Source organism: Narcine bancroftii, chromosome 1 (assembly GCF_036971445.1).
Source record: "Narcine bancroftii isolate sNarBan1 chromosome 1, sNarBan1.hap1, whole genome shotgun sequence".
Taxonomy (NCBI): Eukaryota; Metazoa; Chordata; class Chondrichthyes; order Torpediniformes; family Narcinidae; genus Narcine; species Narcine bancroftii.
Window position 1 is genome coordinate 219,085,448 of NC_091469.1, and position 26,894 is coordinate 219,112,341.

The following is a 26,894-nucleotide window of genomic DNA, read 5'->3' on the forward strand; positions in this document are numbered from 1 at the left end:
AACTTTCTGATATATCCTTCTGCCTTTTCTGATTTTACCTTGGAAGGCTCAGGCCCAAAACGTCGATGATATACCCTTGTCTCCTATAGATGCTGAAAAAAAACTGCTGAGCTCCTCCAGCATTTTGGTGTGCTTACTACAATCACAGCATCTGCAGCCTGTCGTGTTTCACTCAATTAGCAGGACGTTCAATTTTATCAGCCTCAAGTTTAAATTGTCTTGGAGACATAAAGTGTAAACTGGAACACCCACTCACACAAAATAATGGGGTGAGTGCAGACAATTTAAATGTAGCAAGAAAGCATGACAGACATGGTTTAAAGAAAGCAATTTGCAGTTACTAAAGAGGAAGTCTATGTGCATTTAATATTATCATGACTGATGGAGTAACAAAATGAACAGGTTTCAGTGCTTCCGATTTTTACCAACTATGTATCCTTTCCGTTCAATTTTGGCATTTAGAATTATTGGGCCTGAAGCACAACACCAGCAGCAGATAGTTTTCTCATCCGTTGCCATCAGTGGCTCCTGCAAAAACAACAGAAAACACAGCTTCCATCAAGTTCAACATTCCTTCCTAAGGTCATCCAACGATTTCCCTTGTGTATCAGATAAAACATATAACAGTTTACAGCATGGAAACAGGCCATATCAGCCCTACGAGTCCACGCCGGTTCACTTGAACAACTCCCCCCTCCCACTCTCTGCCCATAACCCTCCAGCCCCCTCATATCCATGTGCACATCCAACCTTCTCTTAAATGACAGAAAGGACCCTGCCGCAACTATCTCCTCTGGAAGATCATTCCATTCTGCCACAACTCTCTGAGTGAAGAAGCCTCCTATAACATTTCTCCTAAAGTTTTTCCCCTCGCCCTTAACTTATGCTCTCTTCTTCCAACCTCCCCTGCCCTCAGGAGAAAGAGTCTGCTCATGTCTAGTCTCTCTATTCCCTTCATAATTTTAAATACCTCTATCAAATCCCCTCTCAACCATCTACATTCCAATGAATAAAGTCCCAGTCTCCTTAATCTTCGCCTGTACTCTAGATGTTGTAAGCCAGGCAACATCCTTGTAAATCTTCTCTGTACCCTCTCCACCTTATCTATATCCTTCTTATAGAAAGGACATCATGAAGTTGGAAAGTGTGAAAGATTCAAGAGATTGTTACTGGGCTTGGACTTTAAGGAGATAGGCGGGGAGGACCACTGAGATTTATAACAATACGAGGGAAATGGATGAGGTGAATAGCCATAGGCTTTTTTCCAGGGTAGGACACAGATTTAAGGTGAGAGGGATAAGATTTAAAAAGGAACTATGAGTCAACTTTCTGGCATGGAGGGAGGAGGGGACATAGTATCAAGTGCAAGAGGTCGTGGTAGAAAGTAGAATTAATGTTCCATGTTTTTTTTCTAAACGATTAGGTTCAAAAAGATTTAATGATAATCATTAAGATTAACTCAAGTCAACTGCAAAATAAATGACTTTATGAATTGCCATTTGAAGGTTGGAACATGCTTAATAGATTGTCTACCTTATGGCTAATCCTAATTCTTGTGCACTTACATTAATGCATTCAAAAAAATTTATTGCCATTACATTACCCTGAAGGTTGGGAGGGTATTGAATTGAATGAGTGCAGCTAAATTTTTGAATTGAATGAAAACCCAGATAGACAACCTGGGTGGAGATATGATAAGAAGATAGAAACACTTCCAACCAGCAATGTAATAATTGCCAGATAGCAACAAGAAGAGGAACCCATGTGAAGTTTTATTTCATCTTTATTTATCATCAACACTTCACAGTAAATGAACTGTATGGTTTCACTCTAAATTTTGAGCCATTTCACTCAATCTTTCGTGTCTGCTAAACAGGTTTTAAGTATGAAAAAAAAAAGCATTATTGACATGAATTGCTTTCAGGTGTATTTGCTCAATATCCTGCTTTTGAGTTCATGAGTTCTTTGTCTTTTGATTTCATGCATTCTTTGTCTATCTTACACTTTTGGATTAAAAGTGGTCAGTCAACTTGTGAATGGATACCCAAATGAATGGGAAAGCATAACCTGTTCAGCCAAAAATCCTGCAGAACGTACCAATAGTCCCGGACTGTTAATGTCAATCTGGTTAAATACTGTAAATTCTTCTTTCACTTTAGCCCTCAGCTTCCATGGCCTGTGCAGCTTGGCTGTCATCCAATAGCTCACGTTGCCATAGTGATCCTTAAAGGAAGAAGGAAGTGGTGGCCTGATGGGAAAATTTAAAAAAAACTCAGGGAGTATTTTGTGGCTCATGCAAAGCACTAATTTAATTTGTGTAAATGTAATGATCTCTCACAGCAGGAGTTGTTAACATTTCACATCATCAGGCAGACTTTCATCACGAGAGACCGTAGATCCAAAAAAAAAGACATGGGAAGCACAAAAAAACAACAATCTGCTGAGGAACTCAGCAAGCTGGAGGAAAACACCAGTCAGCCTTTTGGTCCAGAATCCTTCAAAGCCTTCATCCGATCCTTCTTCGACCTGAACCATTCAACTTATCCCTATGTGCAGCTGTTGATTGACTCGCTGAGGTCTCTGATACCAGTCTTCTACCCGCTCCCGCCCACACATGTACATTCTTCAGAGACAGGGACTTTCAAACACATTCCCAATTCCCTGTACCAACAGGGATGTGGCTCTCTGCAAGTATTTTCACCACTTTCTGCTTTTTATTTGAGATTTTCAACAGCTGCAGATTTTATGATTTTCAAATGCCACGTCAAAGCTCTCTGAATGACTGTTCCCAAACAGACATTAGTAGCGTGTTGCCTTAATTGATTTTTAGGGGTCCACTCAAATCCGATGAGGTAATGGGAGCTTGTCATAAATAATTAGGAAATTATTTTAAAGGATAATTGACAGGGTCTCATGGATTAAACGATTCAATGATTTCTAGTCACAGAGCCTGTTATATGTGGATTGTGGAGGAACACGTGGGATCTCTGGAATATTGTGGATTGTGGAGGGTCACTGTCTGAAACTTATTCAGAAGTTGCATCACCTGCCAATAAAGGTTGGACCTATTAGTGCATCACTAATAGGTTATCATTGGCCGGACACTGTATAAAACATCGATAGACACCACATACCATTACATTTTGCTTGTGTATTCACCACATCCTCCTCCTCTGCCTTCCGCAGGGATTGCTCCCTCCGTGACTCCCTTGTCCACTCCTCCCTTTCCACCAATCACCGCCTTCCCCTGCAACTGCAGGGCTCCACACTTCCAACCACACCCTTTTCCATAACCACCATTTGGGGCCCCAAGCATTCCTTCCAAGTGAAGGAATCTGCGGGAGTTATCCACTGCATCCAGCGCTCCCGCTGTGGCCTTTTCTATATTGGAGAGGCTGTACACAGACGGGGAGATCACTTCTCTGAGCACCTTTGCTTTGTCCTCCTTAATGACAGGGACCTCCCAGCGGCCAATTTCAGTTATGCACCCCACTCCCACAGTGGCATGTCTGTCCATGGCCTCGTGGACTGTTAAATCAAGTTTATCTATAAATTGGAGGAGCAGCAACTAATATCCTATCTGGGCACTCTCCAACAGGATGGCATTATCATTGACCTCCAGTTTCTACTAGCCCACTCTCTGTATTCCCTCTCTACCACACCTCTCTCCTTTCTTCCAGCTCTCCACTCCCCTTCCCTGTCCAGTCACAGAGACACACCCCTCCCCTGGTTTGCTGGTGTGCCCTTCCTCCCTTATCCACCTATTGCCTCCTCTACCCCTCCCTTCCCCAAACTTTTGTGCGGGCACCTGCCTACATTTTGCTCATCTCTTAATGAATGGCTCAAGCCTGAAACATTGGTTAAGTATCTTTATCTTCGCTATTTAAAGGATACTGTTTGACCTGCTGAGTCTCTCCAGCGTTGTGCTTTTATTTCAAACATGGTGTCTGCAGACATTTGTCCTTTACTCCTTTGGCAGAACCGTAGAATGTATATCTAAAGTAATTTCAGATGAAACATGGATATAAATCCTCTTTGTTGATGGGGAAGTGCAAGAATCAGCGTGTGCGTAGAGGACTTGTTAACTGTCCAGGACAAGAAACAATCAACTTTAAGCATGTGGACTTCAATGTAAGGGAGTCCCAAAAACTAATCTATATCCTGAACACACAACCAAAGCTTTATTCACCTTCTTACCACTCATCCTTGTCTTATCATTTGGCTATTAAGGAACTTTTAATGCAAGAATCCGGGTCAAGCAAGCAATCAATACATTTTATCAATACATATGGGGGGGGGGGGGTGCCACGTGATGATGTGGGGCTAGGCTTGATCTCTACTCTCTCTGAAAAAGTTAAAAAAGCCTAAACTGATTGAAAGAAAATAGAAGAGGAAGCTATCGGAAGGCTTATAGAACAATAAAAAATGCCTCCTAAGAAAGATAAAACAATTGTTACTTTACAAGAACTGGAACTAGAAAAAGAAGCTGATAAAGAAGAGAGGCCGACCTCAAAGAAGGATCCTGAAGCTCTCTGGAGGGTAGGTGCCCTTGGGGATAAGCCTGGAGCTGGGGAGACCTTGGATATTGCTGTCAAAGGTCTCCCCTGACAATGGCCATCTGCCACGGGGGAAGAAGTGACTCTGGACGAGGAGTCACACATGTGCAGAGATCAGAAGAAAACGGAGGCAATTTTAAAAAAGGCTCAAGCAGCCTCCAGCTCCAGTGATCACAACTCCTACAGATGTAAATAATGTATGCCTGGGGAGGGGGGGGGGGTGGTAGGGTTTCTTTTCTTTATTCTCTTTAATACACTGAATTTAACAATTGTATTATGAAATTTTTAGTTAGTATTTTGGATGTAGGAGGAGTTGAGGTGGAAAGTTGGGTGGTTATTGGATTTTATGAAAGATTAGATGGCTGATAAATTTAATTTTATTAGTATTAATATTACAATGGGATTCAGAATCAAATAAAGTGCAAATATTTATTAGTTTATATGAAAAATATTAAAACAGACAGCTTTTTTTACAGGAAACACTTAATTTTCTTGGGTCTCGTCCCTCCATACCTTCTGGCAAACCAATAATCTTTATATTGTTCCGTCTGGATTGGTTTTCCAAATAATTAATCTTTTTCACCAAATTTTTATTTTGAGTTTGTAAGTCTTCGACCATTTTGGTCACATCAAAAACTTGATCCCGTATTTCGTCTATATCTTCTTCACACGAATTAAATTTATCTCTCACTTCAAGCTTAAAAGCTCTAAACTCAGCCATCTGTTGAGAATGTATTTTCACCAGAGCATTAAACCTAGTACCAAGTTCAGTCATAATCTTGGATAATCCCTGCATTGTATAAGATAATTTAGATTCAAGATTCACAAAAATCTTTTCAATTGGAAGAGATTTTGGCTCAACAGATTCCTGCTTCTTCTGCATAACCAAAGGATCTTCTGTTCCTTCCTTCATTCTGGTTGCCTTCCTTGTAGTATGACTGCATGTGGAAACCCCAGCCACAGCCTCTCCAGCAATGACTGGAGGACGCTGGCCGGGGTTTTCCCCAGTCCATAATGTATTAAGTTCTCCCAGTACATCAAGTTGTATAGGTTCTTCTATTTCAAGAGATGCAGTTTGCAGCACCACCTCTACAGTTGACAAATGCCTGTGAGTAACTCTTTGTTCTAAAGGCTGTTTGGTGCCCTCTTTAGGGGGCTCTACTGATGTAACATAGAACTCTACATCCGAACACTGTACCTCTCTCCTGGGATCCATTTCACGCTGAGTCCCGGTGTCTTTCCTGTAGGTAGGCTCCAAAACTTGAACTTTTGGAAAATGTAATTTTTGATGATCTGTTGTCGTTTTTTTTTGGTCTTTTCCACCAATTGTAGCATCATAAGTTAAATTAACAGCACTGAAATTATCTAAACTTTTAAAGAATTTTAACGGGCATTTCTAGACAAAACAATAAGATAGAGTCAGGAGTGGACTGGAAGGCACGTCTGATCCTTACGCCATCATGGATTCCGCAGGTGCTGGGTCAAGAACATTTCCCGGAAGGTATAATACTGGAATGTGCTCACAGAGCCTTGCGTAGAAGATCTATTTCAGGTCAAAGTCCAAGACCTGTTTTGGTTCATTGCTTGAATTATTACGACAGAGAAATTTTACAAGTGGCTATTAGAAATGCACAACAGAGAAAATCACCCTTGATGATTCAAAATAATCAAGTTTTCTTCTATGCGGATTTGAGTCAAGAAGTTATGTTCCAACGACGGGAATTCAATCCTGCTAAAGAGTTGTTGTGGAAGAAAGATTACAAGGCAACCTTTAGATATCCAGCTGTTCTGAAGGTTTTCCAAGATGGTTGCCAACCAAAGTTCTTTGATTCTCCAAAGGAAGCTATAGCATTTGCTCAAGAGCTGCCAATTACTCAGTTTCAACAGAGACATAGTTCGCTGCGATCTCTAAGGAGACAAGAGATGGAAGAAAAGAGCCGTGCTCCAAGAAGGAATGGTTGTAATGGTGACTCAGCAGTTGGAGCTGATTAAAAGAAGAGTTGTCCTTTTTTTAAAATTTTTTTTTTTAAAAAAAGGGATATTAAATAATGATGATATTAGTTTAAGATGAAGTGAGAGTTGGGGGAGAGAACTGGATAGGCACTATTTCCTGAAAGTCATCTGCTACATGTGAGTTATCTCACACCCATTTTTTTGGGAGTTCCGCATTGCGCGGTTTAGACGGGAGGGGGTATTTTTAATCTCCTACCCGTTTTTTTTTTTTCCTTTTTTTTGTATTATTAGATTAAAGAGTGAAGGGGTATTTTTTTGTTTAAATATTTTTAAAAAAGCATAAGTATTTGATTGTTTAAAAAACTAAAAATTGATGTGGGTTTTTTTGTAAAGTTTATTCGGTAGATAAGGAATATTTGAAATTTAAATGTGAATGGGATGGATAAGTTTTTAAATATTTTTTCTTTAACTTTAAGGTGAAAGGAGTGGTAATTTTGGTGTATATTATTTTGCTATTTTAGTTATAGAACGAAGGGAATAATGGTGAAAGTTATAAATTGAATTGTACAATTCTTAATGAGGCTTGAATTTTGTTTGTGGTTTATGCTCCATTTGTTGAAGATATAGATTTCGTTGTAGATGTGTTTTTATTATTTGGATATCTGAATTTTAACGTAATGATTGGGGATATTTAAATGTGGTATTGGAGCTTTTATTGGATAACTATTCAAGAGTAAAAGGGAAAAATGGTGGAAGAGTACTAAAATTGAATTGTACAATGCTTAATGAGGTTTGAATTTTGTTTTAAGATGGTGGTTTATGTGACTAATATGATGATAGATGTGAAGTTAGTTGATATTTGGTGAAGGTTTATCTCTATAGAGAAAGTTTTTTTTCATCTTTTTTTTCCATGCTACATTTTTTTTATATTAAGTTTGAGTTAAATATATGTTTCATCTTAACTCCGTTTGTTAAATATATGCATTTAAGTTTGATTTAAATATATTTTTTAAGTCTGATATCTTAGTATTAATTACTTTTCTTTTTGTTAGTATTTTAATCGGTTATGTTTTTGGTTTTTTTTTGTAAGTGGGTTTTTCTTTTTCTCACATATATTATTAACTTTATTAATTCTTCACTCTTTATTTTGGGGGGGAAAGGGGGGGTTGGACTAATTTGAGTTGGGTTATTAATGTGTAATAATTATTGGGGAGGGTATAGTTTATTTAGATTACTGATACTGTATTGTAATTTTATTATTTTATTCTTAATTTTTTTAAATGTAATCCTATATGTTATTCATGTTATAAAATCTTAAATAAAGTTTAAAAAAAAGGAAACACTTTTAACAGAGAAGGAACATCAAAAGTTAAAAAGAGATTGGGTAGGGACAGAAATAGCATCATCATTTAATTCTAAGGATAGAGGTACAGTAACATTAATTAATAAAAATGTAACAGTTAAAATATTGGATATTAGTAATAGATGTAGCGGGAAGATACATTATGGTAAATTGCTAGATTTATTCGGAACAATGGACTTTATGAATGTATATGCCCCAAATGAAGATAATAGCAAATTTATGCATGTTCTTTTCATGAATTTATCAAATGACAAGTGGAAAGTTGGGAGGGGATTTTAATTTTGCTTTGGACCCTAAATTAGATAGAATGGTGAAAAATAAGGTAGATAAAATGGCAATAGATTTGATGAAAGACATGGATTTAGTGGATATATGGAGAAAAATCCACCCAAGTGAAGGAGATAGTTCTTTTTATTCTTTTCGATTTAAAAAATATTCACGGATAGATACATTTTCAATTTCTGCACAATTTCAAAAGAGGACAAAGAGTGGAATATCAAGTGTGGGTTTTATCAGATTATTCACATTTAATTTTGTCTCTTTCATTGGTAGAAGAAAAAAGGTAGATTATAGATGGAGGTTCAATACAACTCTGAGGCAACAGATAGAATTTTTTCTAGATACTAATAAAGATTCCGTTGCAAGTTAGTTTATATTATGGGATTCTATGAAAGCATATCTGAGAGGTCAAATAATAAGTTATACTTCAAAAATAAAGAAAGAATATATGAAAGAAGTAATTCAATTGGATAAAGAGATAATGAAATTGGAGAAGGAAATTCAAGTACATAAAGATGAAGAGAAGAGAAATATGTTAGAATTGAAGAAATTAAGCCTTAATACTGTGCAGAGTGGAGACAGACATAATGAGATCACGGCAAAATATTATGAGTTGGGAGAAAGGGCCCATAAAGTTTTAGCATAGAAATTAAAAATTGAACAAATTTCTAGAACAATAATTGCAACTAAGAAATAATCAGGGCAGATAACATAATATGCAGGGAAAAAAAATAATTTTAAAGACTTTTAAGCTAAACTTTATCATTCAGAATTTATGAAAGATAATAATAAAATAAGAGATTTTTTGAGACAAGTTAAATTACCAGTATTGAAGGAGGATGAAAAGTTAAGACTGTCTGATAATTTTTCAGAAATAGAAGTTTATGAGACCCTAACATCTTTACAAAATAATAAGGTACTAGGAGAAGATGGCTTTCCACCAGAATTTTATAAAGAATTTAAGGAATTATTCATATCTTTATTAATGGAAGTATTATATAAAATGAAAGAAGTTCATGATTTACCAGTATTTTTCAAAACAACATTAATAACTATAATTCCAAAAAGAGGGAAAGATTGTTTACATCCTTACTCATATAGACCTATATCATTATCGAATACAGACTATAAAATTGTATCAAAATTGTTAGCAAATAGATTAGTTGAATTTTTGCCAAAATTAATAAATTTAGATCAGACTGGTTTCATTAAAAATAGAAAAGCAGCAGATAATAAAGTTAAATTTTTAAGTTTGATAAATATAGCACAAAATAGGAAGATTCCCATGGTAGCATTAGATGCAGATAAAGTATTTGATCAATTGGAATGGGATTTTTTTAAAACATTTGAGACACTTAATGCTTTTGGGATTCCAAATAATTTTATAAATTGGATAAAGGCATTGTATAATTAACCAAAAGTAAAAGTGATTATGAATAAAAAAATCTCACAACCCTTTTTGCTTGAAAGATCTTCTTGAAAAATTTATCCATTATCACTCTTTTTATTTGCAATAGTGATTGAGACATTGGCAGAATTAAATGAAATTAAAGGATTTGAAGTAGGTAATAAGGAACATCAAATGAGTTTATTTGCTGATGATGCTATAGTATGTTTAATGAGATCAGAGAGATTAAAAGAATATGGCTTAGTGTTGGGTTATTAAGTTAATGTTGATAAAAGTGAAGTGATGCCCATGTGGATATGGATTATTCACAATGTAAAAGATTGACAAAATTTAAGTGGCAAAATGATTAATTAAATATTTGGGAATTAAAATTAATAGGAATATAAATAATTTGTTTGTTAAATTATTTGCCATTGCTAAAAAAAAGGAAGAGGATTTGAAAAGATGGAAAGATTTACCAATAACATTAATAGAATGAGTGAATTGCATTAAAATGAATATTTTTCCAAGAATGCAATATTTGTTTCAATCATTGCCCATTCACGTACCAGAATCTTTTTTTTCAAAGTTTGAATAAAATAGTATGTGAGTTTCTTTGGAAAGGTAAGATGTCGAGAACTGGTTTTGAATAATTAATGTGGAAATTTGATCAGGGTGGACTAAGACTACCAAATTTTAAGAATTATTTTAAAGCAGCTCAATTATATTTTTGTCCTCCTATTATCAAAGGGGTGAAAACCAACTTGGGTTCAAATTGAAAAGAATAAAATTGGTGAAACTAATCCGGAGCAAATTTTGTATAAATGAAATAGAAAGCTGTTTAAAGGAACTAAAGATGTATCAGTATTAAAGAATATATTAAGAATATGGAATAGAATTCATATCGAGAGAGGAATTAAAATTTATCAATTACCAAAAATGTTATTAAAACAAAATCAACTTCTTCCTTTTATTTTGAATAATTCTTTATTTGACAATTGGTAGAGTAAAGGTTTACAGAGAATAAAAGATTGTTTTTAAGGATTATTTTTAACTTTTGATCAATTAAAAGATAAATGTAATATACATAATAATACAAGTTTTGCATATTATCAATTAAAAATGTATTTGAAAAAGAGACTGGGAGCAGATTTGAACTCCCTAAACAAAGTAAATTTGAAGATATAACAAATACATCGGTTGTTAAGAAATTTATTACTAACATGTATATAAAATTACACGAAACTACGAAGAAAAAAAAAGATTTATATAAACCAAAAATGTGATGGGAGAAAGATTTAAATATACAAATTCAGGAAGAGATTTGGTCAGAATTACATCATGAAAGTGTTACAAATACAGTAAATGTTAAATATCAAATGGTTCTATATAATTATCTTCACCAATTATATTATACCCCATATAAGTTAAATGGACTTAATTCCAATTATTCAAATAAGTGTTTTCGATGTGTGAAAGAAATAGGAACTTTTTTTTTACATTCAATGTGGTCTTGTGAAAAAGTGGAAAGGTTTTGAAATGAACTGAGTTTATTAATAGGGCAAATTATGAAGCTAAAGATATAAAAGGATCCAAGAATATGTTTACTTGGCAATACAAAACTGAAATTGCATAAATACTAAGAAAATTTTTAAAGTATTGCAATAGTAATTGCAAAGAAATGTATAGCGACATCATGGAAAGACGATAGAGAAGTGTAATTAAGTAGATGGTATAATGAGATGCAAAATTGTAAATCTTTGGAAAAAATTACATAATAGTTTAACGGATCGAGTTGAATTTTTTTTAATAGTATTTGGAAACCATATATGGATTTTATGGATAATTTTCCATCCACCTCTTCTATGTTATCCACTCCTCTTAATCAGAAAATTTAATAATAACTAATAACTATATGCTAGTATTGTTGTATATTAAATGGCAGGTGTTTTCTACTTTCCTTTTGGTTGGAGGGGGGTGTTGGGGAGAAAAAATATAAAAGATATAGATATTTGGTTAATGCTTTATTCATTTTTTTCTGCAATGATTCAAATAACTAAATAAAATTTTCAAAACTAAAACATGTAAATATGTAAACATGCAGAATGCTGTATGAGAATACAAATGTTTCTTGCCTGGGGAAACAAAAAAATAAATGGAAGCACATGTTGAAAGGGCATTTAGCTTCACTGGTGTTTTTAATATGTACATTTTATTATTAAGAAGCTCAAGAGGGAGATATGACAGCAATGCTCAAGTATTTCACAAAAAAAAAACAAATTTGAATCTACAAATGCAGGCTGTGTTGCACCAATTGCAACCCAAGATCGGACAGATGCGACCTAAAGCCACACCTACCATACAGCGATAAACAACATGGCCAGAGGATGACACAGGTCACTCCAAAACATGGAAGAGATATTTCAAGATCCAATTTAAAAAAAAACTCGTCAGGTTCACTATCATCCTTAGGTAACCAAAGAGCAATCTTGGAGGGAACTTTCCCCATTCTAGACATGTATTTCAAAAGAAAGTGAATAACCACAAGGAGAGTTGAAAGTTATTGACTCACACATGCGGAAGCACCAGACTGAACGGATACTCATGTCTCCCTGACTGTAATACAGTAACTTCTTCAGATTCTGTGGAAACAAAGTCACCACATTAATTCAAAGCACAATACAACAGATGGTTACTGAAATAAAAGTAAAAAAAGCATATGCTGAAAATGCAGAGTAGGTTAGGCCTACTGTGGAGAGAGAAAGACAGAGTTAAATTTTCAATGAATCACCTGAAATATTAACCGTCTCTCCCACCACAGCAGCTTGGCTTTCTTGAAATGCAAGCATTTTCTGATTTCAGATTTATTGTTAAGATTATATGCATTGCATCACATACAACCCTGAGATTCTTTTTCTTATGATTATGGAAGAATTACCACCAATTGGTAGTACAGCATTAACGTGTAAACAAAGAACAGTCAACAAATAACGAATGTAAACAAACTGACTGCAATACAGAGAGAACAAAAAGAAAAATCAATAAAGTGCACAAATAAGAGTCCTTAAATGAGTCTCTGAGTTTTTTTGTTGATGAATCTGATGGTGGAGGGTAGCCGCTGTTCCTGAACCTGGTGAAGTGAGACTTGTGGCACCTAGACCTCTTTCCTGATGGTGAGAACAGAGCGTGTACTGGGTGGTGTGGGTCTTCAATGATTGCTGCTGCTCTCCGACGGTAGCATTTCCTGTAGATGTACTCAATATTGGGGAATGTTTTGCCTGTGATGTCCTGGGTTGTGTCCACTACCTTTTGGAGGGCTTTACACTCCGGGGTATTGATGTCCCCAAACCAGACCGTGATGCAGCCAATCAGCACACTTTTCATCACACCTTTACAAATTTGTCAGGGTTTTTTGTGTCATACCAAATCTCCACAAACTCCTGAGAAAGTCTGTCATTTAAATTGGTCATTTGTAAAGTGTGTGCCACATCCACCCAGCGTAATTCCACTAATCTTTGGTGGAATGAGCAAAATTGGAGTAACTTGCAAAGTTAGAGGGGTCATGGGAATTATGCAAAACCTAAATGATGCCTTCACGTTTAAAATAAATGATGAATTTCTGAGCTGCCAAAACACTTAGTAAGGGATTGCTTAAGGTGGTATGTGGGGAGGAAAGAAAAAAGTTTGAAAACCAGTGTTTTAATCATACCTAATTGACTCGTTATGTGCACGGCTTCATAACTCCAAAAGAAATGGACCAATGACAATTTTTCTCAAGCAAAATATTTCAGTAACAATTGGGTCTAGAGCAGTGATTCTAAACCTTCCCTTCCCATTCACATCCCACCTTAAGCAATCCCTTACTAATCACAGAGCACCGGTGCCATAGGGGTTATTTAAGGTAGTAAATGAGTGGAAAGAAAAAGTTTGGGAAACCCTGCTCTATAACTTTTCTATCCATACACCTGACAAAAATGTCTTTCAAATGTTACATTTGTACTTGCCTCCACCATTTCTGTAGCATCTTTAATCCACATACTCACATTCTCCATGTAAAAACTGTGCCCCTCAGGTCCTCCTCGAAATCTATGCCCTCTGGTCATAGATTCCCATACAATGGGAAAAAGACTATTGTGGTTTTTAGACTGCACGTATGTAACAATGCAATCAAGGAATTTTGCCGCTACATGGGCAGTCTAAAAAGGAATTTGCAGGAATTTTGAGTCAATTCCTGAACCGTGATTTATCCTGCAGGACCCCCTACAACTTTTTGGAGGAAGCCTGCAGTGTAAATCGTACTGAAAAAATTTGTTGACGGTCATCAGCTACCACAGGACTCTTGTACTCAAGTACTTGCAGTCTAAAAAGGTGCCCAGTGTAAATGACCACTCAAGCAGCAATTACGTTAAATTTTTTTCCTCAATTTTCCCGATATTGTTGTCTAAAAATCACATGCCTACATTTCGTATGCCCTTCATGATTTTTCCTATCTTATCCAGCCTCTCCTTATAACTCAAGCAGATCAGTTCCAGTAGCGTTGTTGTGAATCTTTTTTTGTACCCTTCTCTAGTTTTCAGATATCCTAGAGCTGGGTGTCCAGAACTGTGCACAGAGAGCCATAGAGTTATTGAGCATGGAAAAGACCCTTTGTCCTCCCTCAACCAAATGAGCATTCTCAGCTAGTCCCATTTGCCTCCATCTGGTCCATATGCTTCATAGCCTTTCCTGTCCATATACCTGTCCAAATTCCTTTTGGACATCATAATTGCATCCACATAATCCTCAATAAGGGAAACATTTTTCCTATTTCTATTCTGTGGAGGCAGCTGAGAATGTTATGAGAGTCCTTTCTAATTCTTCGAAACTCTAGACTAGAAGCCTTGTTGCTCAATCTCTTCTATCATAGACCTACTCTGCTACCAGATCTGCTCCAGATAATCTTTACTGTGATGAACATGTTAAGTTTATTGTTATGTATACTGCACATTTGCATCAAAGTTCTTATTTGCACGTACTTGATTTAAAAAAAACAATTCCAATAGTATGCTTTATATTAAATTCAAAAATATCATAATCATAGATAAATATTCAGTTACCACAGTGCAAGAACAATAAAATGACATCACAGTGATGTAGATAGTCCTGCCATTGGGTCAGAGCAGTCCATGATTAATGTTTCAAAGGGTCGTTCAAGAGCCAGACTGCTGTTGGATTAAAAAAATCTGTTCTTGAACCTAGGGCTTCTGTAGCTGCTACAATGTAACATTGAGAAGAGAACATGACCAGGGTGATAGATTTTGGCTACCTTATTGAGGCAGAGTCTCACACAAATATTCACAGATATCTTCAATATCTCACTCCAGCCAGCCATGATACTGCGGTGATACACCCCTCGCCTATTGCAGGGGGTGACCTGTGCACCTGCAAGAAGAGCTCTGAAAGACAAGACAATACCTGGCCAGCTGTCAATCAGCCGATCTGAATGGACCAAGCCCCACCCGGTCAGCTGTCAATCACCTGCCGGGATATAAGCCATATCTGGCCCATCAAGGTCAGTCGCGCGGAGCTAACATAGCTAACCACAGCTAACTGCAGCAGACACTTGAAGTGGAATAAAACCTGTTGATCAATCTTTAAGTCTTGAGTCTGCTTTCTGTACGACAATGCACCACAGGCATCCACCTTTTTCATATAGGCATCAATCATAGCAATAACCAAAAGTGCAGTAACCTGCCTTAATGACCATCAACCAGTAGTACTTTCATCAACAGTGATGAAGTGTATTGAAAGGCTGGTGATAAAGCAGATCAACTCCTGTCTGAGTAGTGACATGGATACATTGCAGTTCGCCTATCGTGGCAACAGGCCTATGGTGGATGCCACCTCACTGGCCCTGCACAAAGCCCTGGAACATCTGGACAGCAAAAATGTATACATCAGGATGCTCTTTATCAACTACAGTTCGGTATTTTACACCATCATCCCCTCAAAATTGATCAGAAAATTGCGAGACTTGGGAGTTAACATCCCACTATGTAATTGGATCATGGATTTCCTCACCTCCAGACCACAATGAGTGAAGATTTGTAAGAACTTCTCCACAATCTCCATCAGTACTGGAGCACCATAGGGCTATATTCTTAGCCCCCTGCTCTACTCACTTTACACCTATGATTGTGTAGCTCTGTACAACAGTAACACTATCTACAAATTTAATGACAATACCATGATAGGGGGTTGTATAAAGGATGGCAATGAGTCAGCATAGAGGATGTTAATTGAAAACTTGGCTGAATGGTGAACCACTAACAACCTTGCTCTCAATGTCACCAAAACTAAGGAGCTGATTGTTGACCTCAAGAAAGGAAAGCCAGAGGTACACAATTCAGGATCATTGGGGGATCAGAGGTGGAGAGGGTGAGCACATTTAGGTTCTTGGGAGTGACTATCTCGGAGTATCTTTCCTGGACTCAACAATCAATGGCATCGTGAAGAAAGCACGTCAGTGCCTCTACTTCCTCAGGAGTTTCTGGTGTGACAAAAGGGCCTCTTCTTGATTGATACTGTTCTATGTTCTCTGTTCAATAACATGTTTAAACTTATCCAGGTTGTTTTGAGAGAGAGAAAAAAAAATCGACATTTCTCAATCTATCAGAACTAAAAATATGAAATGAATGACTCACATTTTACAACACTGCCAAATCACTCCACTCCCCTGTATCCACCTGAAGCCAATTTGTATCTATCTTAATTCACATTCCCAGTAAGATTCTTCGCCAGAGCAACTAATAAATATTATATTTGGTCCTCCGAAGCAAATCCCTGATATAAATACCCATCTCTGCTTTACCCAGCAAGCTGAATGAAGCCTGCCAATCTATCAAGGACTCTTTTGTTCCAACACTTTGTTATTTCTAACAGTTAATCAGCTCTCAGTCTTCAAGCCACCAGTTCCATGTGTTCAAGCCTCCTTCACTGGCCTCCAGTAGGCAAACTTTTAAAGGCTTATGAAAAATCCAAAAACGCAACATTCAATACTCTCTCATCTACTCTCCCACAAACATCCGCATAGAATTTCAAGCAGAGTCCAAAGTAACCTTCCTTAGCTCAAGGCTCAACAGCTTGACTCGTGAGTGGGGACCGTTTGCCCCCTAAGAGAATAGAGCGAAGTTAACATTTACCTGTATGTTTTTTTTTCTCCCCTAAGAGAGTTTCCCTCTGAATGCTATGCCACAAACTGTGAGTACAGGAGTAATTTTTTTTTTTAAATGCAAGGTTTCAGAAAGGAACAACTTAGTAGATCAGATGTTACCCGTGTAGTTTTCCTCCTTCCCGTATTTAATATCAGGATGTTCACAGAGGCTTCTCCGGGGAACTCCTGTTGTACAGTGAGGTGAGATAGACTGACTGAAAAGGCTCGCCAACATAACATGTGTAAACTGATGTTGTGATTTCAATGGTTTCCAAGTTAGAACAAAAATTAGAACAAGAATATCTCTCTACACATACCAGAGCAGACAAAGGAAAGAGAATCTGCAGCGCCGAAAGGGGTTGGGGTACAAAGGAACAGGCAAGAGGTAATCAATACAGATGATGAGAAGTTACAGAGAGAGGGTGAGGGCAAATAAAGAAAGCGCTCTGATGGGAGATGGAAGGAAATGGGTGGGGACCTGGAGGAACGGAGAGGCAGAGGAACGAGGGAAAGTGCAGTGGCTCGGCCAACAAAAGGACCCAACTCGGTTTTCGCCGGGAAGCGTAAAAATAGACAACATCCCAAAGCAGTGTCACCGAGAGAAGCCTCCCGTATTCCACTGACCCAGACATGGGAATCTTGGCCAGCACAAGAAGTACGTGAAGCTGAACGCTCACATTTACTTTGAACAGGAGTACTTTTCAACGCGTTTCCAGGTGGCAAGGTGAGCACTGGTCCGCAGTGGGGGGAGGACCCAGTCCTCGCCACTGCTGCTGGGCGACTGTCCCGTTTCTAATCGCTGCAATGACTGACCTGACCCAATGATCATGTACTTGTGTTTAAAGTACCGGAGCTTCTGCGTGTAAACCTGAGTCTGCTCGGAAGAACTGTCAGTTTCGGTCCAGCGAACGTCCGCCTGTGCTTTGGCGTGCATTTTGAGAGCTGTCACTTCGATCTGGTCCGTAAGCTCCACCACAATCCGCCCAGTGACCCATTCCCCGCTGGAGTAAACAGGACGGTCGTAAACGATGGCAATTTTCTTCACTTTGCCCATGGTCGCGGAGGGTGGCACAGACGGGCGGGTCCGGGACCGCGGAGGATGCACAGACAGGCGGGTCCAGGGGTCGCGGAGGGTGGCACAGACGGGGGGTCCGGGGGTCGCTCAAACGGGCGGGTCCGGGACCGCGGAGGGCGCACAGCCGGGCGGGTCCGGGGGTCGCTCAGACGGGCGGGTCCGGGACCGCGGAGGGCGCACAGCCGGGCGGGTCCGGTGGCAAACTGAAGACCTGATTTGCAACGATACAGCGCTTGAAGCTGGCGACTCCACCTCTTAAATGTTTCGTGACGAAAGTTAAACTGGGAAGGCTTGTCCGATCTCGATTTCTGCCTCCTCCTTGCGATAAAGGGGAATTCGTGCAAAGAATGTTTTCTCCAGGGTTTTACGTGATGGGTCCTATTCCTTGTTTTCGTCGAGGACGGGTTGAAATGGAGCCATCTCAGAAAACACAGGAAGGGATGTTGATTTGAGTTGTCCACTGTCGAACAGGAGCATGTGGCGGTTTAAAGTAACTTCCTCACGCTTCCTGTGTTGCAAATTTGCTGCTGGTGACCAGAATTTGGTGGTGAAATCAGCAACTCTGTGGCAGCCAACAAAGTAAGTAACCGTGTCGCTGCAGGGCATAGTTGCAAATAATATTGTTATTATTGGAAGAAATATAGGGTTCTGACAGCAGCTCAGACCATCACACAAGTCCTTCGATTTACACTGGCCACTACCCCCCGAAATACAACCGCTATTAAAGGAAAAGCACACCCCACACTCGGGAAGATTCGCACCACGAAGTTAAAGGGTTCTCAACCTTTTTTTTTAAACTCTAATTCCCTACTTTAATTTTTCCAAAAAAACCCATACGCCCTGTGCAAGTGTATTTCAAGGTCGGGAATACACTGGAACACATGGTACATATTCAACTACTACTTCGATATGTGGACCATCTCAAACACACAATTGTCACCTCAGTGGGAACATGACCCCTGACCTTTTTGTTTGATCAGGGGACTAATTTTGTTAGTTTCAACCGTGACAGAGTAAATAGACTATATAGATGTGTTTTTGGGAGACAGATTGGGAAATGTTTGTTAGAGTAGGTTACATACAAACATTTTAACACAGATCTTATTTAAAATACTGGAGCTCTGTCCGATGCTAGACATATAGTGCTCAAAATACTTCACTAATGGATTGTTGTTTGCAAAAGGCAACAGATGAAAGAGCTTGTTGAAGATGCTGCTATCTGGAGGAGAGCTTGCTGTTGTAAGAGAGTCATATGGTTTTGCAAGTTGAGAGAGTCAAACAGGCTTTCTCTTAGAGAGACACACACACACACACACACACAAATGTCTTGACCATGTTACAGCCAGCAGAAGTAGCTGGGACTGGAACAGGACAAGCTGGCAAGCCTAATTGGAAGCTGGCCTGGTCAAAGCCCTTGTGGTTTATGCAAGAGGAGAGGACTGGCTGTCTAATATTTCACTTGGAAATAAGAGAAACAAAAAAGGACTCTGTGATGACCTGAAAGAAAGGTTATCATCTGGAGAACCCTGGAGGGGCAAGTTTTGTCAGCAAGTCACTGCAGTGACTGATGGAAGTACATCAGTCGTGGATGTCCTGGAACAACAAATCTCTCTCTGAAACCAACAAGAATCTTCCTGAGTGGTAACCATTTACCTTTCAAGCACCAAAGCCTGGTGAACTTTATAAATGTTAAATTCTGTACACAGTATAAGAATTGCCTGCAACCAGTGAACTTGAAGGAATGAGAAGTGAGATTGGACTGTGTAAAACTTTTCTGAACTTACACACACATGCACTTAGAATTAGAAGGGGGGGGGGGGTTAAGTTAGGTTAAGTAAGTCAATAAATTAAAGTTTGGTTCTATTTTCATCTTTAAAGATAATTAAAAACAACTTTTGTTTAAGTAACCATTTGGCTTGGTGAATATATATTGCTGCTGGGCTCTGGCTCATAACATAACCTCAAATCTCTAGTAATTTCCAGTCAGTTTCTCTTAGCTTGTAGCAAATCACTAACAGCACTGAACCCACATTCTACTAAATAAGAAGATGGAAAGTAGATCAATAGTTCCCTTGCTAAAGTAGTTGAGTTTGGGTCTTTCTTTTTGATCTCATTAGACAGCCACATCATAGTTCCATTCACTCTGAACAGAGTTTTCATAGATTCATCATGTTGCAACTCAGGAAACTCCTCTTGGTATTGCACTTGGACTTCAGATAAGTCCACTAGCAATGGCTGAGTTAACCAAAGGAGAAAATCCATTGCCTTTAAATCACAAAATCTATTATTGAAGTCGGTAACCAACATTTTCAAATGGTCAAACCAACTTTTGAATTTTTTCCCAAAATATTCCTACACCCCACCAAAATATTCCCATGCCCCCACAGTTGGGGCATACACCCCACCTTGAGAATAGTTGCACCATAACATTGCTGTTGTAGGAGTAGGTCATCTGCGCCATTGAGCATGCACCACCTGGCCATGGACGCAGCTCCATCTACCTGCCTTTCCCCCATAACCCTTAATTTCACGACTGTAAAATGAACTGTCTTAATTATATTTAATGAGGCAGCCACAACCTTTACTGCTTCCTTGGGCAAAGAATTCCACAGATTCACCACTCTCTGAGAAATCCTCATTTGGGTCCAAAAACTACTCCCCTGAATGTAAAGACTGTGTCCCCTCATTCTAGTCTTACCTGACAACTTTCCTGCATGTGTCCTATTTATTCCTTTCATAACTTTATGCTTCTATGAGATCCCCTCTCATTGGTCTGAATTCCAGTGAGCATAGTCCCAGGCAACCCAATCTCTCCTCATAGGCTAACCCCCTCGAGCCTCTGGATTCAACCTGATGAACCTCCTCTGCACCACCTCCAAAACCAATTTTTCCAGGTGCAGCCTTATCAGTTTCCTGTATCATTGCAGCAGAAACCTCCATACATTTTAATTCAGCCTCTCTCGCAATGAAGGCCATCATTTTTGTCTTCTTGACTCTCATATAAGCACTCCAAAGTTCCTCTGCACAAAATGCTGAAATCTTTCACTATTTCAATAATAATCTGATCTTCTATATCCAAAGAAGATTACCTCGCATCTGCTGGTGTAAAACCTTGACCGTTCAGTTAACCTATTGATATTTCTGCAGATTCTACAATCCTTTTCACAATTTGCTTTTCCTCTTTTATTTAGTTTCATCATCAAACTTCAATATGTAATTTGTGGGCCCACCATTGACCCCTGAGGCACTCTGCTCACTAATGATAAATACCAATTTCTCCCAAAAACCAATCCCCTATCAAAGTAATAATTTAGGCTAACTCCATGCATCCATTTCTTACAATTAAGTTTGTCATGTGACACCTTAGGGATCATATTTTGGACATCTGTTATATCCTCAAAGGACTCCAGTAAATTCATCAAACCTAAACTTTCTGAATCCTTGCTGTGCCTATTTCCTTAATGATAGCTTCAAGAATTTTCCCAGTTACAGACATTAAGCTAACTGGCTTGTAGTCACCTGTCTTTGACCTTCATTCCTTTTCTTCAAAACAGAAGCATGATAGATATTTGCTGTCTTCCAATCTGCCGGGTCTTGCCCAGAGATTTGGCTAAATTATCACAAATTTTTGTACTATAACTCATTCTATTTCTTTCAGTAACCAGGGATGCATTCCATCAGGACAAGGGTCTTACCTAACATTAGTTAGTATAGTGGTTAGTTTAATGCTATTACAGTACCAGTGACCGGGGTTCAAATCTGGTGCTGCCTTTAACGAGTTTGTATGTTCTCCCTGTGCCTGTGTGCACTTCCTCCAGGTGTTCCATTGTCCTCCCACCCTTCAAAACATACAAGGGGCTTGTAGAGGAAATGGGATTAATAAGACAGCACGGGTTTATAGGACAAAAGGGGGTAAAATTAAAAAATTTAAATATACATTTAAAAATTAGGCCCAACAGCTTGATTAGAGTTAACTCTCCAGTGATACTGATTGTGTGGAGGTCCTCACCTCCCAATGTATCCATAACATCTTTCTTTGTCATGGTAAATGTGTCCTCCATTGTGAAGACCGACATAAAATTGTCATTCAGGACTTCGGCCACTTCTGCATTACCCAATATTAATTCCCCCTCTCATATTCATTCTAGCCACTTATATAATTGTAAAAAAACTTTTACTAACAATTTCTATATTTTGTGTGAGTTTTCCTTTGTAATCTGTATTTTCTTTCTTTATTGCTGGGTTAGTAGTTCTTTGTTTTAAAAAAAAAATTCCCTATCTTCCAGTTTCCTGCTACTCTTGGTGACTTTGTATGCATGAGCTTTTAGCTTGACACCTTCCTTTATTTCGTTGGTCACCAAAGACTGGTTCTTCCCACCCTTATGTCCTTGATTTTCATTGAAAATCATTGAGCACTGTGAAAAAAAGAGATCTTTAACATGTGCACTAAAGTCCATCTGTCCCTCAATACTTGCTAAAGTCCGAGCATCCATTGTGTGCATCCTATTCTTATTCATCCCATGTCACCTACCATTTTCTTTGGCATCTTACCAATAAATACATATCATACCATAGCCAAAGACTATCATTCTAACTCACACCTCCAATCTCATGGATTCTGTGAACTTCCTATTTATATTCACTCCAGCTACATTTGCCTTCATATTGGTCTGGCCCCCAATAATGGCGTGGGTAGGGAGGGTGATAAGGACCTGCAAAGTGAGTGCAAGGAGTTAAGTGCTCTTCACCATTTGCAAAATTGTCATTTATCTGTGTTAAGACACTTAATGGAGATATGGTATAATAGGAATCAAATTGTTGGAACAAAAGGTAAAATTTTGGCTAGGACTCCATTGTATCAAAATAAATTGTTTCCTTTTTCAAAGAATAATCAATATTTGAAATCATGGGACAGAAAGGTATCAAGTTGGTAGAAGATTGTTACAAAGCTGGTTCTTTTCTTGCATTCAACAGACAAAGAAACATTTGGAATTATGTCAAAAACATTCTTTTCATATTATCAAGTTCGTGCTTTGTTGTTAGATAATTTTGGACATAAACTAAGGTTACCTAGGTGAAATTCTACTTACTGATGGAGGTGAGAAAGAGGATTTATTTCAGAAATGTATGCTTTGTTGCAGCATAAAATGAGGAAACCAGATTTGTATAAAACGAGAATTAAATGGGAGAAAGAGTTGTCTATTCCAATGTCTCAGGAAGAACGATTGATGATGTGTGAAGACAGTATGACTAAATTAATAAATGTGAGATATAGATTAGATCATTATAATTTTCTTCACCAGCTTTATTTAACCCCTGAGAAGTTAAGGAAATATGGATTTAGTTCTTCGGATTTATGTTTTCGATGTGGTAAAGAGGCCGGTTCTTATTTTACACTCAGTATGGCTTTGTGAAAAAGTGAAACCTTTTTGGTGTAGGATTATGGAATTCTTGGAAGATTTATTAAGTTTAAACTTGAACTTGATCCAATGTTATTTTTGCTGGGATAATAGTGCAACATTGAGTTTGGGGCTAAAATTAGAGAAGTTTCAAATTGTGTTTATTCGATTAGCATTAGCAGTGGCTAGAAAATGCATAGCTATCACTTGGAAAAATGAAATTGAGTCAAGTATTCAAAGATGGCATATAGAGTTGAGATCTTGTTTCAACTTATAATTTAAGCATGTGGTGATATGTAATTACACCACTAGGTCACCATGGGTCATCCCAGTGACCTTGTATATAAAGCAGTCCAGAGCTACAGTCGAGCCTTCCAGGTTTGTCTTGCAGAGAGACAAGACCTCTTAGTGTACATATTAGTTTATTAAAGCTGTCTTATACTCACACTGCTTTTGTGGTTATTGTCAGTACAAAGCGATAATTATTCTTTTTGCATTAAGGTGTGGACCCCGTAAATGAAATATATGGGTCTAGAAATGTAGTGTTTTTTTCTCTTCCCGGATGGAGATGGCATCCTCCAGGGTAATAGATGTTAACTCCTTTTTTTATTTTTTTAGGGTAGTTATTAGTGGGGGGGAGGGGAGGGAGGAATAAAGGGAGAAAATTTTGTATGTCTGTACTTTCATTAAATAAAGTATGCAAAAAAAAAGGAGTTAGGTGCTTAGTTCAAGGAAAGAACCTCCAGGGTTGTGATTTCACAATTGCAAGTGAGAATAGAAATAGAAGGATAATGCTCCTTAATACATAGCTAAGGAGATGGTGCAGAAGGGACGGCTTCAGAGTTCTAGATAATTGGGTTCTCTTCCAGGGAATGTGGGACCAAGAAGGTTTGCATCTGAAGTGGAGGCAGAACGAATGCCCTTGCCAAAAGGTTTTCCAGTACTGCTCATGTGGATTTCATCTAGAATGAGTGGAGGATTGCAGTTACATAGAACACTACAGCACAGTACAGGCCCTTTGGCCCTCCGTGTGGGGCTGACCTACATATTCTGACCCAAAAAAAATCAAGAAACCCTCCTAACCCCATAACCCTCTAGTTTTAATCCATGTACCTGTCTAGAAGTTTCTTAAATGTCCCTTATGTTTCAGCCTCCAGGGGCATTCCAGGCACCCACAACTCTGTTAAAAAAAAACATAACCCTGATGTCTCCCCCAAACTTTCCTTCCTTCACTTTGTACATTTAAAAAAATGCAGACCTTTGTGTGTTTTTCTTAGCTGCTTGGAATGCACCCATCAGAGAGATTCCTTCTGAATGGAACACACCGTGAGGACTGTTGTGATTTACTCAAATATTCAGATTTCAGAAATAAATAACTTGTGGCGGCATGCCACTAGGCAGGCGAACCGGCCCCACTTGTAATCCACGCGGTGGGGCAGCGGGCTCAGAAGCCCCCCCCCCCCCCCAGCTTCTCAGCCAGGTCCGGGCTGGGAGTACAAGTCCAGTTTTCTGCTCACTGAGCTCAATCCGTCTGGTTGTGTGTGTTCTTTCCGTAGCAGTGTAGCTGCCGCTACAATTGGTGACACCGACTGGTTCAAACGTCTTTGAACCCAACATGAGCGAACCTGGGATCAGTGCTATAGCCCTCAAGTTGCCTGAATTCTGGGTTCAGGAGCTGGAGACTTGGTTCGGCCACATGGAGGCCCAGTTTCACCTCGGCCAGATTTCGTCGGACAAGACCAAATTCTACCATGTGGTCGCCTCCCTGGACAAACTTACTAAATCCTCGGTTATCATTTTCGCCACGTCACATAGGATTTTCTTAAATGATTGCTACCCGAGACCATTTGTCCCACTGCCCCTGAGCCTGTTGTCCAGCGGGTCTTGCTGTGGTCCAAGGTCCGACGAAAGGAGACTCGAATTCTGCTTTAGCCGAGGGGGCTGGGTGCAAAAGAGAAACTGTCCCATTGCAGCGTCCCGTGAAGGATCCTCCCATGATGGCACAAACAATTTCGCCGGCAGGAAACACATGAAAGTGTGTGGCGCTGAACGCTGCCCAGCTGCGTTCAAACTCGTTTCAAAGTCGCAGGAGAGAGGACTTGCAATCTGCTCCGTGGACGGCCAGAGTAACAAGTGGAAGACAGCTGAATGCAGCCGTCGCTGGGCTGAGACACTTCTGCGTCGTTGTGTTTCGAATCTGTACAAAGCAAGGACGCACCTACCTGACCCAATGATCCAGTACTTGTGCTTGAAGTATCGGAGCTTCTGAGTATAAACCCGCGTGTGTCTGTGTTTGGAACTGCCGTGACGTTCGGTCCAGCGGACGTACTCCTGGCCTTTGGCGTGCATTTTGAGAGCTGTCACTTCGATCTGGTCCGTAAGCTCCACCACAATCCGCCCAGTGACCCATTCCCCGCTGGAGTAAACAGGACGGTCGTAAACGATGGCAAATTTCTTCACTTTGCCCATGGCCGTGGAGGGCGTACAGGCGGGCGGGGCGGGTCCGGGGTGGCGAGGAGGGCGCTCAGGCGGGCGGGTCCGGGGGACCGAGGAGGGCGCTCAGGCGGGGCGGGTCCGGGGGACCGAGGAGGGCGCTCAGGCGGGCGGGTCCGGGGGGGCCGAGGAGGGCGCTCAGGCGGGCGGGTCCGGGGGGCCGAGGAGGGCGCTCAGGCGGGCGGGTCCGGGGGGCCGCTCAGGCGGGCGGGTCCGGGGGGCCGAGGAGGGCGCTCAGGCGGGCTGCTCCGGGATAGTGCTGAGTGCCGGAAGGAAGTTTTGGAACGATCTTAAAACAGGCGACGTCCTCCGCCCTATTTCAGGCATCGGGCAAAGTGCCAGAGAAAGCTCGTGTGTCTTGACGGTGGAAGAAAAGCGTGATTTGACGTTCAAACCCCATTTCTTTCACTCCAAGGCTGCGCGACGATGAAGGCTCCGTTTTTGTAGAAGGCTCATTTAAACTGAATACTCGACTGTCTATTATATTTCAACATTAAACTTTAGTCATCAACAACGTGCGTCCACGATATACAAAAGCCATTCGTGTCGTCCCCGTCTATCTCTAGGTTTAGTGTTACCGAATGTTTACATCTGCAAGGTTGATACATTCCACGCGTCAGTCACAGCGCCTCCCCACCCTTTGCACATCTTACCAACAGTGTTTGACAGCCTGGCAGCAGCATTTTGGGCGATGCACCAAACGGGGTGGGGTCCTGCAATGTCAACTCTGATCAGTCCGTGTTTTATTATTGGGGAAGTTTGCCGCTTAAAACCAATACCTCATGCGACCCACGCAATGCGAAGGCACTGGAAATAGCGACTGCTGGGCAGTTCAGGCTGAAGGCATTGGTCACTTCTGAGCAAATCCTGGATTACCAACTGAAACAGAATAATCCCATTTCCCATCGCTGGAATCACAGCGTTCAATGTCGTTCTGGGTGTTTGTCCAAATGATGATTTAAAAAAAAATTTAGAGCAGTGGTTTTCAAACTTTTTATTCCCACTCACATCCCTGTGCCATCGGTGCTCTGTGATAAGTAAGGAATTGCTTAAGGTGGGACGTGAGTGGGAAGGGAAGGTTGAGAATCACTGCTCTCGACCCAATTGTTACTGAAATATTTTGCTTGAGATAAATTGTCATTGGTCCATTTCCTTCAGAGTTAGGAAACCGTGCACATAACGAGTCAATTGCAATTA

General features: G+C 39.6%; 1 protein-coding gene across 2 annotated transcripts; it reads right to left on the minus strand.

The window, feature by feature from the left end:
- Positions 1-348: 348 nt before the first annotated feature.
- LOC138739250 (arrestin domain-containing protein 3-like) lies at positions 349-26,219 on the minus strand. Of its 2 annotated transcripts, none has more exons than XM_069890941.1 (4): positions 25,427-26,219; positions 12,111-12,180; positions 2,098-2,248; positions 349-528 (listed from the first exon to the last, which is right to left on the minus strand). In XM_069890941.1, the coding sequence occupies exons 1-4, from the start codon at positions 25,671-25,673 to the stop codon at positions 406-408; spliced, it is 591 nt and encodes a 196-aa protein (XP_069747042.1). In that variant the 5' UTR covers positions 25,674-26,219; the 3' UTR covers positions 349-405. The 2 variants fall into 2 exon arrangements, with proteins under 2 accessions (XP_069747042.1, XP_069747053.1); XM_069890952.1 differs by lacking the exon at positions 25,427-26,219 and adding an exon at positions 17,544-18,010.
- Between the last annotated feature and the right edge of the window lie 675 nt (positions 26,220-26,894).